Here is a 15,965-nt window from a genome sequence, read left to right as displayed (position 1 = left end):
TCTGCCGCATCCAATTGCACTGAGGACCCGAGGTCATCTAAGTCAACCAAACTGTAGCACAGACGGTCCTGGCTAACTCTGTGGCTAGAGCAGACCTCCCCCCATAGGTCTAAACTTAATAATATTTTGTTATTTATGTTTATAATTTAACTGGTTAGCACATCGGTCTCACAGCTCTGGGGTCCTGGGTTCAAATCCAGGTCGATCCACCTGTGGAGTTTGCATGTTCTGCCTGTGTGGGTTTTCTCTGGGTACTTTGCTTTCCTCCCACATTCCAAAAACATGCATTGTAAGCTGATTGGACACTAAATTGCCCCTGTTTGCCTGTCTCCTCATGTCTTCTTTCATACAGCAACAAAACAAAATTGAACCCAAAAGAAGAGTAGAAATATACATATAAAACACAAACAATTGAACATTGTACAAACTTTGAACCAGAAAAAAAGAGAATATTCCATCATTATATGCATGAATATTCTTTTTTGTGGTTTCAAGGTTTGTGCAATTTACAATTGAACTTCATGATTCAATTGAACCTACAACTTGACTTTACTTGGGAAATTATCAACCACATCATAAGAAAGTTATTACAGTAAGATCAAAATTTTGAGCCACTTTAGACTGCATGCAATGAGATTTTAATGATGTTAGGGGAGAGGCAGTGCCCCCTCTGCAAACTGAAATACACAAGGATTCTGACACCAGTGGTCTTATTTCATCTACTTTTATTTTTCACTTCATAATAAATAGGCTATATAACCTACTATCTGATGGAATAAATAATTTAAAATGTTTAAAGACATTTAGTAATGTTGTCCAGAATTAGGACATTCAAGCAGGAATGACAGCAACAAAGCCTCAAATAAAAATCTGTCTTGTTGGAAAGTAGCCCATTAAAGTTGTGCGTTTGAGTCCCTTATCTGTGACAGCAGTGTGAGCCTGTGCAGTGGAGAGTTGAGGCTCATTTTTTTAAAAAAAGCACGTGTCTTTATAGCTGACAGATTTGTCAATGAGCGAATGATTAGGCAGCCAGGTTAGCGATGACAGCTCTGGTGAACTCGTCGCTTGTGGCGTAACCCCCCAGGTCTCCGGTACGCACCTGTTGCAAACACAAAGACAGTGTGTTACAATATGCACAGCTGCAGCAGCACATGTCAATGTGCGGCAGTGAGGCCAACGTGGTCAATAGCCTTTTATACAACATAGCACAATAAAAGCTGTTTATGAGGATTTCCCTTCTGTTTAGTGACTGTTATAAATAACTAGAAATTTTCCAAAACAAGAACAGTATTTTTTTTAGCATTGTACGTTTATCAATGACATAGTAAATGTTATTCATTATTTTTGTGAGTATATGCACAATACAATTACATGCATATTACAAAATCAACATCACAAGATTCCAATTAAATGTAAATTTACATTTAAAACTAATTTAAATTTTAAATAATCTAAATGAAATTTGCATATTAAGTCTCACTGGAAAATAAAGTCATGCCTTTTATCAAACAGTTGTCACTAGACAAGAAACAATGCAGCTCAAACATAATCACTTGAAGTAATAAATGTGCTTTAAAACACAGTAAAATAAGATCTGACCAACTCAAAAGGCTGTCTTTTTGTCTTTATTTTTTATTTAATTAATTCCAGTAATAAAACAAATATATTCTCAGGTTGTGCCTTGTCACAAACTAAAAAAACAAAGCCCGAAGTAGAATATATTAGACCAGCAATAGGAGGCAAAATTGTGGATGATTGACAAACTGTGAATCACTGAACAGGGGCCAGAGTTGCTGTAAGTGTGACACTAATTGCTGTAAATATGTGTGAGGTGAAAAGCAGCAAATGTCTTCCATGGACCGGCACAGTGTAGCTTTTAATTCCTTAAAAAAGGAGTCAGATTAATGTATAGTTTAGCAACAGTCCTACGAACATGGACACATTTACAGGATTAAAAAACAACAACTTTCCAACTGTCATGTTGTATGTGAAACAAGCAAAATATTGTTTCATATCAATCAAATGTCCATTAAAAAAAATCTGGGATGAGTGCATATCTAAATAGGTCGGTATCTGAGGTTTTCCAGAACAGCCCGCACAAAGTCGCCCGTGGTACTGTAACCGCCAAGGTCTCGTGTCCGTACCTGAGACATGCAAACACACACGGAGAGGGTAACGGTGTAAAAGAGAAGAAGAGGAAGAGCATGTTGTGCTGGGCTTTTGCAGTTACCATCTCTGATTAGCTCTGTGAGGCTCTACTGGACTCAGGTAAAAACAACTGATTTTCCACTTCAAAATAGTCCAGCAGGAAATAATGAAAAGCTGCAGCATTATGCAACTGGTCTTAAAAATAATGAGTCACCTATATTTTTGCCATCAAGCTATTAACCATGTTCAAGAGATTTTTTCAGTAGGGTATTATCCTCAGTCAATGAAATCCGGAAAAAAAGCCTAAGCCATAGATATTGATGGGCACACTGAGCCAGATAAAAGTAAGAGTAGTTGCAAGCTACTTTCCCAAAAGGAACGTTTCCATTAGCATGCATACCCAAGTTGGTTCCATTGCAGTTGAAAAGGAGCATTAGAAAACAAGATAGTCTGAACTCTTCCAAGATGCCACCTGGCAAAAGCTGAACCATGAGTAAATGTTAGAGACGTGCAACAGTGCAGTCTGAACCATTTCAAGAGGAGAAAGAGACTAGAAAGTACAGAGGACGAACTAAAGAAATGTGCTCCAATATTTTCCCAATCAACCAAATATTTGGGTCAGTACACACAAACGCTGACAGCCGGAATGTTAAACGCAAGGTCTGATGTTATGCCTAATAATCATGTAGCACTGGTATTATTTTGTTTTTCACCTCCATGCTGCTTTTGTTAATGAAATTAGTGGCGTGTTTTCTGTCACTGTCATGCACAGTTTATCGACACTGAATGCTCCATGGAGCAAGGTGTAAACCCAGGAAGAAATCAGCTCATGCATACTCACCTTCCCCTGTTTGATGACCCTTTTGACAGCATCAGACACCATTTGGGAGTGATAATCTAGGCTGTAATAACGAGAGGTGGCATGAGCATATGCAGGTGAGGATATGCTTCCAAATGCAAACTTCAATGGGGAAAATCTTCATAATAAATTCAGCTGATAGCTTACTTGAGGTGTCGGAGCATGTTGGCAGAACTTAGCAGCATGGCAGTGGGGTTTGCAATGTTTCTTCCTACTGCTTGAGCAAAGGGATGGCGTGCACCCTAAAAGAGAACCCGCAGCCCCCCCAAAAATACAATTATTTCCTTCAAAAAAAGCATCAGACAGGGATAAATGGTAAACACATTTAACAAAGAACTAGCAAGTTATTGTTCATCTATTTCATTTGAAGCAAACAGAAGAAGTTACCGTCTCAAATACTGCATATTCTGCACTGTAGCTTTCACCAGGGACAACACCTGCCCCTCCCACCAGTCCCGCTGCCAGGTTATCAATGATGTTGCCGTACAGGTTTGGCATTACCAGCACATCAAATTGGTATGGGTTCTGGACCAACTGCAGCAGAACATAACAGAACATAACTTCAGATTAATCACTATTCAGCAGATTTGAATGTTTCATTGATTATTTTAAACAAAGAAATATGATGCTATCCATAAAATATTGTTTCACAACATAAAGGGCCAACCAAGGACAAATTTACTTACGCTTGTCACATTATAATGAAATTAAAACACAAAGTACTACTTTATAAACCTTGACACACAAGATGAAGCTTCATGCACTTTCATGAAAATTTTGGGTTTGCATTTACCTGCATACAACAGTTATCGATGATTATGTTCTCATATTTTACTTTTGGGTACAGCTGGGCAACTTCTGCACAGCTCTGCAGAAAAAGGCCATCAGCTAACTTCCTGTATTTGGACAAAGTGATTAGGGCAAGCGTTGCTGTGACATCAGAATATATTCAAATGGAAGGCATACGATATATAAATTAATAGTTATACAAAACGTATCCTCACATGATATTGGCCTTGTGAACAGCAGTGACCTTGCTTCGCCCTTTCTTAGTAGCATAATCGAAGGCAAACTTGGCAATGCGCCTCGACTTTTCTCTGGTTATGATTTTCAGACATTCCACCACACCTGTCACACTCTGCAAGGCAAAAAAAACATTGAAAATGAGCATCATTATCATTGTCTACAACAACTACCTAGATCATGGGTAAGCAACATTAAGATACTCAAAGAGCAATTTTGGAGCCACAGGTCTTAAGACCACATTGTTTTAATTCTTAATGCAGCCTACTAAGAAATCATATCTGCTAGTGACAAGCAAACCCATAATATTTATTTTTCAACTGTAGTGGACCATTTTGTGTTAGCCGCCTTAATAACAGCAGTCATGATTACCTCATGCTCCAAGGAGCTGTACTCCCCCTCTGTCTGTTCTCGGATGATAACCAGGTCCAAATTGTTGTGGCGCGTGCTATAGCCTGGAAGGCTATTCACATGAACCACATTGGCAAATAGGTCTAGTTTACGCCTGAAAAACATTGAGGTGTAGCATTTGTAAATAAAAATAATAGAAGCAGAATTAACAAAAAAGTTGTTGATTTTGTGTAACTTGTACCTCAGTCTCATTTCATATGAAGCCAACTCCCCTTTGAATTCCATGGGTGTGTGGATCTTTCCTGCATCATTAAAAACACACAAAGCTGTAATTGCTGCAAGCAATGCAAGCATCCCTCGACAAAAAGGAAAGTTTAAAGGAGAAAATTCTTATTTCAGTCAATATGTCTAACTCTTGAGATGAAAGCACCTGGCTCTGTGTTGTTAAGAACTTCTTATGGCTGCCTCGCCTGACATAAACAAGCTGTGACAACTGCTCATAAAATGATACAATGATTTTTGACACTTCAAAAGTGTCCCTCAATTATATGCCATTGTGTTAATGTGCACGCAAGCACGGACGGGCACACGCGCGCACGCACACACTTTCTATTCATTTTGCAACTCAACTGATAAATAAAAGTGACATAATATGTCTGGGTATTCGATCCGAAACTTTTGAATGGTAGTTAGTCTAGCAGTCTGGAAAACTAAACAATGGGTAAAGTGCAACTACCTTTAATTGCTACTTTGTTGCTCTTCATAGAGCCCAACACTTGATCCAGCTTCTCCTCGCTGGCCATGTTCTGGACTTCGCTCAAATGGAACTCTTCAAATTCCACAGGTACATCTCCTGCCTGTGGTGGGGAAACATGAGAACACTATAAGTGCAAGAGCCAGTAGAGGAAAATCTTTGTTTTTAAGGACTATTACGGATTAAGTCGAATAAAATATAAAACCATAGTTTTAGAAATATAGGTTGAAATGACAATTATTTTTAGAAGCCATAAATTATTTTATGCAGAGCTGAGAGCAACTACACGACATAATGCAAACAAGAGATATGGAGGAGCGCAAGTAAACTTATTTTAACCAATATATTTTGGTATATTATGGATTTAAGACATTCATTTAATGGAAGCAAGCCTTTCAGGATCTACAGAATCTGATATAATTGTGATAATAAGGAAAGTACTTTGAACACATCCTTCACAGCAGTCATTAACTCAGGTCCAACACCATCTCCTGGAACCATCGTGACCTTAAAGGTGGCATCAGCACGAGCAGGTGGCACTTCCGAATTAAAGCGAACAGCAGATATGCTCAATGGACGAGAAGCAAACTGCTGCCAATGAGCTCCACTCACACCCTGGATACAGACAAAAAGACAGTAATAGGATTGGATGATGTAAAGTAATGCTAAACATTATCTTGGATGTAGCACACAGCATGTGAAGAGCAGTTCCCCATCACCATTCAAAACCGTGATTTTGTGGTACGATAAGAGATTATCAGGAGAATTGCAGGAAATGAAACATTTTGATTTCATTTGTCAGATAACTATGATTTTTTTTTTATTAGAAAAGGTGCTAAGACGGTCTTAGCAGGGTTCATATCATTATAAAAGCCCGGTCTTACTATGACTCAGATCGTAGGTTAATAACAATTGAACAAATACGGGGAATCGTAACATATTCCATTAGACCTTCTACCTCAAATATGTACAGACAACTATGAAATTCTCTTTTAGTAATTTTTCCTGTGGAAATGAATTTAGTCAAGGAATAACGAAGCCAATATAACACAGTTAAGAAGGAATTTGGTGGCTATTAACAGACAGGTGTTAGAACAAGGGTGGCACGGTGAAGCGAGTGGTTAGTGCATTGGGCTCACAGCTCTTGGGTCCTGGGTTCAAATCTAGATCATGTCCATCTGTGTGGAGTTTGCATGTTCTCCCCGGGCCTGCGTGGGTTTCCTCCGGGTACTCCGGTTTCCTCCCACATTCCAAAAACATGCATGGTAGGCTTATTGGACACTCTAAATTGCCCCTAGGTATGGGTGTGAGTGTGCATGGTTGTCCGTCTCCTTGTGCCCTCCGATGGGCTGGCCACCGATTCAGGGTGTCCCCCGCCTCTGGCCCGGAGACAGCTGGGATGGGCTCCAGCAACCCCGCGACCCCAATGAGGATAAAGCGGTTGAGATGACAAATTCAGAGATGAGGTGTTAGAACACCAATTGGCACTCTGACAATAAGTTTGTCTTGGCTAATAATAAGTATAGAAAAATTTAGCTTCAGCAGTGACGTCCTACACTTAGATTTTACAGTTCTTTAAAAGATACATATATATGCACTCACCTTGATCAATGTTACCAATCCGCTTCTCATGACAGCCGCCATAGTGGTTTTGGAAACCAATTTCTTCTTCGTGTTTTGAAGATAAATACACTGCGCTAGCGCCACCAAGTGGAAAATGTACACAACGAAATGGGAAGCCCTTCAATGTTTTGCTCAAATTGTTCAAAGTTAAAAAGACAAAAAAAAGGTCTCCACTGGCACTTTGTTTTAATTATTAAGCCTAGTGCTAATGGAAACATTGTATTATGTCATTAATATAATACTAAAACAGCTAGAGGTTCAATTCAAACTGATCATTCAAAATTAAGACGCATCACATATTTGCTTGATATCAGGTATAGCTTTTTAAATAATAACATCTGGAAGATCACAGTAGCAATGTGTAGGTCATAGCAGAATAGTGACAGTTTGGATCCCTATTTATCAATGTCTGGATGAATATTTATTAATCTTTGTAAAATGATATTGCGTTTGCACAGCACTATGCCATTGCATGATATAGACCCACTTTAAATAGGTCAGGGGATTCCCAGTCCTATTTCAGGCCAATGACAGTGACTGTTGGCACACAAGATAATTCCTCTGGCACAATGTGGAGTGCCATAGTGTTTTATGCGATACTGGTCTTGGGAGCACCAGTGGCTCAATTTGTGAATGTGAAGACTTTGAGCTTAGGGTCAAAGGTTACACTCCCTTAGCTACCAAACACTATGAATGATTGAAATTGTATTTGAAGTGCTGTCTGCAAGTTCTAAGATATTTTTTTTCACATTAGGCGGCATCATATCATCCAATATTAACCGATTTTCTTTTGTCTGTTATTGAGGTTCAAATGGCCTTGGCATATTTGTTGAGGCATGCAAATTTGCTGAATTATTTTCAATGTAGAGATCATTAGAGTCACTTTTCTACCTCACTTCTTTTTGTTCACTCATATTCTGAACCGCCACCACCCATTCACACACACACTCATAGCTAAGGGCAATTTAACGTGTGCAAACAGCCTACCCTGCATGTTTTTTGGGATGTGGGAGGAAACTGGAGTACCCAGAGAAAACCCGAATAAGCCCAGACATAACATGCAAACTCCACACAGTGAGGACCCACATGTGATGTAACCCTCGACCCCAGAACTGCGAGGCCGACAGGCTCACCACTCCTTCGCCGGGCCGCCCACTTCATTTTTATTGTGTATAATAACTTTGTGGTGAAGCTTTAAATCTCATGTACTCGTATAATGACAATAAAGGCATTCAATTCAATTCAGTCCAATTAATCAATCAGTCAATCAAAGCAGTAGATATGGGCTAACTAAAAACATTGTTGTTAAAGTGATATAAAACGTGCCCCAAAACCTTATTAGACAGTGAGGTAAATGATGATTGTGCCTCATGACAATGATTTGGAGTTATGAGGGTAATTTAGGAAGCAAATCGCTTGGCGTCTCCTCGCTGGATGACAATGGCAGCGTGGTATGGAGTTTACCATATATGGGCAAAGCCAAGCGACGTGAGGGCGCTACCTGCTTCCGGGTTTGCGTGACCAGGGAGCGCTCAACCCAGCCGCGACTTCGCTGTCTCCACCAATTCATTGATTTGTGTCAAGTGCAACGTGAAACCGGCGATCGAGAGCAACGATGTCGTACGAACTGAGTGAGTATATTCGCGAAGGAGTCTGGCAGAAAATGCAATCAAAGTCTCCCTTTGTGTGTTTTTCCTCTCTCACGCCAGTCAGCTGGTTAGCATAAAGCTAGCTAGCCTCGCCCACAGCTGAATGGATGATTTTGACACATCGTGTCTTGTGATCCAGACATCTTCTGATGATTATTTTATGGTTCAGATGATCCTTTTGAAAATGAGTGGCATAATTGAGGTTCCGTTAACGAGCTTGTTGTTTCGTGAGCTAGCGTGTGTTAATGTCCTCGCGAATTGTTATGACATGCCTAGACAGGCGAGATCTTACTTCTTCCTCAACCAAGTCCAGGAAACTTCCCATGACGTGTATACTGCAACACCTTCCTTATCAGCTCTTTTTTTCGTAAACACTAGGCGAAAAACAACAATCAAATTATTATTTTGCATTTTAAATGATCGGATTGCAATGGGAGAGTTACACATTAGGGTTGCCAAAAGTATCGATCCTTAAGTGTCCAGATACGATATTTAATGGAAAAGGGTTAATTCTCAGCCTAAATGAAATGTTAATTATTTTTTTCATTCATCTAACATTTGATTCAGTTTCACAACTACTAAATATTCCTTTAATTGGTATTGTTTGTTTTGTTCATGTACTATTTATTTATTAACAATAGATTTGGGGGTATAAGTACAGTGCTGAATATTTAAGAATTAATTCTATTAGCAGTAAATGTATTGTTTTTGTTGTATTATTACTAATTAACCACATTGCAGGGGCAATTTGCATAGTTGAATGTATTTTATTCTTTCAATTGGGTCCGAAGTCAAAAATCCTTGGCTTTCCAAATGCTACTATAATGACGTGCTTACCTAAATTAAAAGAATAATAACAAAACTAAAGAAAAAAAACCCTCTTTGAAACCATTGTATTCTGCAGGATTTTGTCATCAACTTCTGTGATTCTTTCATGTAGCCCTGGACAAAGTTTGCACTGTGATTATTGTACCCCACTGAAAGAATTATTGCAATACACAGTAATATGACATGTCTCTCTATCATATCTACTTTCAGGACATGTTTTTGCCAGTCTCCCACAGATGGAAAGAGGAGTTACCAAAGTGATAAGTGGCGATCCCAAAGGCAACAACTTCCTCTATACCAACGGGAAGTGTGTCATCATCCGGAACATTCATGTAAATCTTTAACTACAATTATCAACTGTCAATAAGAGAAATATTATTTGTCACAAATCTGGAATCCAGCAAGTGAAAATGTGGTGCACAGATGCTTTGCATGTGTAACTTGATGACACCCGCTTGTATCATGTCAGCAAATCTAGAAGTTTGGTATGGATTAACTTCCACTAAGATCTCTAAATAGGTTATTTATGAAGCACCGAGTGCTGTTATAGGCTCAAAGCAGTAACGAATAGTGGACATGCCCACATGTGACATTAATCAGCCTTTTATAATTTTTTATTTTATATTTTAAATCGGCACACGGAGGATATGCAATTTGACCAATGAAAACCTACTGATATCATGTTTCTTCCCTTTTTCCTTTGAAGAATCCATCCATTGCAGACATATACACCGAACATGCTCACACAGTTACAGTTGCTAAGTACGCACCCAGTGGATTCTACATTGCATCTGGAGGTAACAATCCATGAAGTAAAATGTAATTGTGTCAAGGTTGTAATGTCTTTACTACAATAAAATCACTTGGTATTATTATACTTTTTAGATGCTTCGGGAAAGCTGCGAATTTGGGACACTACCCAAAAGGAGCATCTGCTCAAATACGAGTATCACCCAATATCAGGCAAAGTCAAGGACATCGCGTGGACAGAGGATAGCAAAAGGCTTGCTGTTGTTGGGGACGGAAGAGAGAAGTGAGCACGCGGCTTAATTTATAGATGTAGAAATTAAGATCAGCACTTTTTACATCGTTTCAGAGCCCAAAATGTAATAAAACTTGTTTCACTCTGTAGGTTTGGATCTGTGTTCCTGTGGGACACTGGCTCCTCAGTAGGAGGTGTTTCTGGCCACGCCAAATTAATTAACAGCGTAGACATTCGCCATCAACGTCCCTACCGGATGGTCACTGGCGGTGATGACTGCACTGGTTGTTTCTCTGAGGGCCCTCCCTTCAAGTTCAAGTTTACAATTCGTGTGAGTAAAGATCTTTCTGTTTTTGCAAGGAAATGTCGTCTTTGGAAATTAGATTGAGTTTTTCTTTAATGGATGATGGAGGAGAATAAAAACCACTCCTTTTTAGATCACTTTTCAATCTCATGCTTTACATCTGCACATAAGTATGCAAAAGGCTCCCATTTGTGTTGAAGTTTTAGATAATTTTGGTGTTAAACTGCACTGAGTGATATCGTTATTTGTCGCCAAAACAAAGCAACCGAAAGTGAAAAATATAGTCTTTTTATGAAACTTGTGCTCTCTTAACAGAATCACAGTCGGTTTGTCAACTATGTTCGTTTTTCTCCTGATGGAAGTCACTTTGCCACTGCTGGTGCTGATGGCAAGGTAAGCACTGATGTGTCAAAGATTCGTAATACTTGAAGAAAATCATAAGACTATTAAAATTAACAGCTTATTTCAAATGAATTATTAGAAAATTGTGTATAATTATTTTCATTGGAATTAATTTCTTTTCCTCAGATTTTCATCCATGAGGGAGTTAATGGCGAGCTTGTCACCTCCTTGGGAGGCGATGTTGCCCACAAAGGGGGAATATATGCTGTAAGTCTTTTTTTTTTTTTTTTTCTACTAAAGCAATATTTTCACCGTTGTCAAATTAGGGCTCCAGTAAATTACTTTGATTGTCCGTTAATCAGCAATTGTTTTTGTGATAAGACAATTAAACGAATTATATATATTTTTTGCATTTCATTATTCCGGATAGTGATGCAGACTTTTTCAGTCTGGTTAAAAAAAGCAGCAAATTGGTGGCAATTAAAGGAGGAATTTTATCACAAATGTAATGTGGCTTCACCAACACCCAACTTTCTTGACTGGCTTATTCTCTATTGCCATACATGAGGATAAAGCATAGGAACATCAAAATGTTAAATATACAGGGTACATTTTGGATTGGTGGGGGAGAATCACAGATCTTCTGACGTGGGGGCGGCAAAAAGGTTTTGCTTGTTTCAAGTCCTAGCAACCTGCTGAATGTGACACAGTGTATGGTTGATTGCTCATGCTAAAAACACCACCCCCACTTTGCTATGTTCTCTAGATAAGCTGGAGCCCAGACAGCTCCCAGTTGATATCTGCCTCAGGGGACAAGACCGTCAAGCTCTGGGATGTTGGTGCCCGTACTGCAGTCACAACTTTCAACATGGGCACCGAAGTCGCGGATCAGCAGCTGGGCTGTCTGTGGCAGAATGAGCACCTTCTCAGCATCTCCTTGTCAGGCTACATCAACTACTTGGACAAGAACAATCCTGACCGGCCCATACGCACAGTCAAGGTCAGCCCAACATAAGTTTTATTTTTCCTCCTCTTTACTATCTCAAGTGTTGCTACTATTGTGTGAATGCATCCCTAAAATTTCAGTTTAGGGGCCAGTACGCTTATGTCAGTAACTCAATTTAAATGTGTCTTTAATGATAGGACTGATCATTATCTCAAGGCAATATTGTTTCACATAAAACTGGGTTATTGAATTAGTTTTTTTTTTCTACTGGTCTCAAAATCAAGTGGATGACTAAGGAGTGTTAAGTTTTTGCTCATCAGATTTTTTTAATTTATTAAACGAAACTAAATAGAAGTGTCCTCCACAAGCAAGCACACTTTAATACGCTATTGGATTGGATTGTTGATTGATTTTTACCAAGACATATGAGCCTATATAAATGACAAAGCATATAGTATGCCTGCATTTGCAGCCAGCAAAAAAAGTATTGTGTACTTGATATTGTTTTTCTCTTGGGTGGTGGCTTTCTTTAAATGGCTGATATTGGATTAAAACACATTGGCTTTTTTTAAAATACAGGGCCACAGCAAATCCATCCAGTGTGTGACAGTGCACAGGAGTGATGGACGACCCTACATCTACACGGCAAGTCATGATGGACACATTAATATCCTTAACAAATTATAATTTATTTCATCATAATCCAAGTCTTTTCTGTTTACTCTTAATCATTTTATCAATCAACAAATGCCAAGATTCACATTGGACATGTTACTGCAGCTGTACTTGCCTTTTTCTTAAAATATCTGAAGTTAAATGGAGAATACGGTGTGAGGGTTAAATATTATTGCAAGATAATATGGCGTAATGTCTTAACTTTCCTTATTAGTTTTGTGTTTTGCTCCAAAGAAAGATTACATTTCTGTCATCAGTTTGACTTAACATCTGTTTCACATTACTGGGATGCAGAAACCGGGGAGAATGATTGTTTCTCAGGTAAGGGCCACAGCAACCAGGTGAGCAAAATGGTGGTCAATGACGCCAACGAGGTGGTGACGTGCAGCATGGATGACACGGCGCGCTACACCAACATCAACAAGCATGAATACAGGTAAAGTCCACATGTGTACAGATCTTAATGTATTTATTATGCTCACTGTACTTTATACAGTATGTTTATGCATCTTCCTCTTTGTTGATGTAGTCCCTATATAGTACGACCATTTTTGTTTACCTACTTTTTGCATTTGTTTGTTGGTTGAGTGCTAAAACGTCAAACATGATGGCAGGTTGTGAAGATGCGATGAACAGTGAGAATCAGTTTTTATTTGTTTGATAATTATTCTGTGATTTTGATTTTTAGTGCCTCCGATGTGGTGAAAATGGATTTCCAGCCAAAAAGCATCTCGACTGCAGAGGGGCTGACACTGGTTGTTTGCATTGGGCAGGTAATCTATTTGTTTTAGAATCAATTTTGGAGTCGTATTGAGTTAATTTTAAGATTAAAAAAAATGAAGTATTACTCATGCTCATCTCATTGGAATATTTTCTTTCTTTTCCCAGGTTGTGCTACTAAAAGACAAAATGAAAGTCTTTGCACTTGAAAACCTTGACTATGAACCTGAAGTTGGAGTTCTCAACCCTGCAGGAAATATTGCTGCTGTTGGGGGAAGTGTAAGTGCTCATCTAATAGCAGAGATGGTTTTGCCCCTTGAGCATCAACAAAAAAGGACATTTAAATACTAAAAATATAAAAATTCTATTAAGAAAGATTAACACGTTTAGCTAAGAGGGATTGTGTACAATGAAAGTGTATAGCACAAAAGCTAATTCACTAGAGCTATATATAGGCATTGTACTTCAGCCTTAATTGAATATATGACAACTGCTTGTAGTGTAGATAATGCTTGGTACTAAAATGCTCCACCTTTCATACCTAGTTGCACCGCTGGCCTTAAAAGTACATTCACATGGAGTGAAAATACTCATGTACAGCCCATCAATTTTAAACCAAATTCCTTCCAGCGCACACAGCAGAAATAGAAATAGAAATGATGAATGGTGCTTACGCCGTACAACCTGCTTCTTCTCTTCTACAGGATGGGACAATCCGTCTGTACTCGGTCCAAGGCGATACTCTGAAAGATGAGGGAAAGGCCATAGAGGTTAAAGGGGCCATCACAGACATGGCTTATTCTAATGATGGTGCCTATTTGGCTGTCATAGATGACAAGAAAGTGGCCACTGCCTTTAGTGTGACAGATGGCTACTCGGTAAGCATCTGGCTGTCTTTGTAATATTGTCTCAATCATTAAACGCCTCCACGTTTCAAAGTTTAAGGAAGTTAAATTTTTACCCTCCCTTTTTTTTTTTTTTTGGATCCTAGGTCAAAAATGAATACTATGGACACCATGCAAGACCAGTTACCTTAGCCTGGTCACCTGATAATGAGCACTTTGCAACTGGTGGAATGGATATGATGGTTTATATCTGGACTATTGGTGATCCTGATAAGAGGATTAAGCTGCCAGGTGAGCCAAAAAGCCACGTGTTTATATAAACTCATTTCATTTATGCCTGCGGATGACCTTCATTCTAGACCCTTAACTGGGAATAAATTAAAAGCACCAGCGTGGAATGACCTTCATTCTAGACCTTTGACTGGGAATAAAAAGTATTAATGCTGACGTTGGGTATCTGGATAAAATATTTGATTGCAAAAGTATTGATACACAGCCCAACTAATTGCTCTTTTGCCTCCCCCTTTTATGAACCCTATTTTATTAATCAGATTTTTGCACTACCGCAGGTCAGCAGAAATTTTGTTTTTATAGGGGGAAATGTGCACTACACTTGATGATAATGGAGGATATTTTTTGCGTTTTCCTGCTTAAAAACAAATATTTCATTTTGTTTTTTTTTATGTGGCATTGAAAATGGAATGAAGTTTTTTTTTTTATTGAGTATCTATATTGTTGAAAATTTTAGTATGTCAGAAAGGAAGCTGAAATTGTAATTGTAATGATGCCATTGTTTTTTGTTTTTCAGACTGCCACAAGTTGCACCATGTTAGCGGCCTGTCCTGGATTGATGCAAATAATCTTGTCACCACTTCCCATGATGCTAGCATCAAGCAGTGGACAATTGCATATTGAGACGCAGGCTGACAAATACCCATGTCCCCAAGGACAAGGACTACTGTAGAGTTCACCCCCACCCCCTTCCATGCAATCACAATGGTGTATTTTGCTGTCTGAATTGAAAATGGGAACGATATAAAGAAAACAAAGCTCAAAATTAAAATGATGAAAATATTTCTCCTTGTGCAAATATGTGCAACCTTCAGTGTGAACTTTATCTCATTTGGTGTATGGGCACTGCTCAACATTCCACAAATAATTGGGCTCAGTGTGCTCGTCCTTGATGGGTAAACCAAAAGTTTTGTTTTAACACTAATGTGTTCAAGAGAAATTTTCATCTTTTGGTTACATTCCGGAATTGAAAAACCGGTTGCATTTCAAGTTGAGCTTTTAAAAAGGGTGGGAGAACAATTGATGGGTGCAGCTTTTTTCTTTCTAGTGCCAGTTTTTGCGATTCATAGCTGCACTTTGAGTTTGGAGAAATTATAGCAACAGAATAAGTATACAATCAGAATTTAGTTCCTTCATTCAAGGGAGTTTCAAAGCATTTGTTGGGGTCCTGCTATTTTCCCTCTATCACCATTTTCATTGTCTTGTCTATGCATTTGTTAATATTGCTGAAAATAAAAATTTTGCATTTTCTCCCTGATTCACTGTGTGATACAACATTATCTTTAAAACTGCATATTGCATTTTTCTATGACTGAAGTCTAAAGTTGACAGTATGCAATCCTTTAAACATTTGCCATCTTAATTTACTCTGATTAACTTTTGGACCTTGTCACCTTGATGTTTTATTTGCATTATAGCTGCATGGACACTTAAGATTGCACGTGTCTACGCCAAAGCAAGCTAAGGACAGACTGTATTGATGAGAATTTTGTTGCCCAATCGTGTGCAGCGTGGTTTGCGGGGGTCTAGAGTCGTGAGGTCAGTAGCAGAGGCCGAGGCGAAGGTAAAGAGGGGTCAGGCATAGGTGGGGTCCTAGGAAGAGCAGGCGTCCGATCATTAAAAGC

The 15,965-nt window shown here is 38.8% G+C and overlaps 2 protein-coding genes across 3 annotated transcripts; one reads left to right on the top strand and one right to left on the bottom strand.

The window, feature by feature from the left end:
- Positions 1 to 708: 708 nt before the first annotated feature.
- Positions 709 to 6,832, bottom strand: idh3b (isocitrate dehydrogenase (NAD(+)) 3 non-catalytic subunit beta). 2 transcript variants are annotated; one of them, XM_077603812.1, is made up of 11 exons: positions 6,738 to 6,832; positions 5,577 to 5,750; positions 5,118 to 5,238; positions 4,623 to 4,683; positions 4,403 to 4,535; positions 4,012 to 4,145; positions 3,801 to 3,903; positions 3,395 to 3,541; positions 3,155 to 3,249; positions 2,990 to 3,050; positions 709 to 1,099 (listed from the first exon to the last, which is right to left on the bottom strand). In XM_077603812.1, the coding sequence occupies exons 1-11, from the start codon at positions 6,777 to 6,779 to the stop codon at positions 1,022 to 1,024; spliced, it is 1,149 nt and encodes a 382-aa protein (XP_077459938.1). In that variant the 5' UTR covers positions 6,780 to 6,832; the 3' UTR covers positions 709 to 1,021. The 2 variants fall into 2 exon arrangements, with proteins under 2 accessions (XP_077459938.1, XP_077459937.1); XM_077603811.1 differs by lacking the exon at positions 709 to 1,099 and adding an exon at positions 1,329 to 2,144.
- A 1,392-nt stretch (positions 6,833 to 8,224) lies between these two features.
- wdr1 (WD repeat domain 1) lies at positions 8,225 to 15,598 on the top strand. Its single transcript, XM_077603788.1, has 15 exons — positions 8,225 to 8,389; positions 9,446 to 9,567; positions 9,942 to 10,032; positions 10,121 to 10,268; positions 10,368 to 10,548; positions 10,837 to 10,914; positions 11,050 to 11,130; positions 11,630 to 11,863; positions 12,389 to 12,478; positions 12,766 to 12,920; positions 13,173 to 13,257; positions 13,373 to 13,483; positions 13,909 to 14,082; positions 14,196 to 14,340; positions 14,858 to 15,598. The coding sequence occupies exons 1-15, from the start codon at positions 8,374 to 8,376 to the stop codon at positions 14,962 to 14,964; spliced, it is 1,818 nt and encodes a 605-aa protein (XP_077459914.1). The 5' UTR covers positions 8,225 to 8,373; the 3' UTR covers positions 14,965 to 15,598.
- The last annotated feature ends 367 nt before the right edge of the window (positions 15,599 to 15,965 follow it).

The sequence above is a fragment of the Stigmatopora argus genome, chromosome 6, assembly GCF_051989625.1.
Source record: "Stigmatopora argus isolate UIUO_Sarg chromosome 6, RoL_Sarg_1.0, whole genome shotgun sequence".
NCBI classification, from domain to species: Eukaryota; Metazoa; Chordata; class Actinopteri; order Syngnathiformes; family Syngnathidae; genus Stigmatopora; species Stigmatopora argus.
Note: the sequence above shows the minus strand (reverse complement) of the source record. Positions and strands in the feature narration are given on the sequence as shown.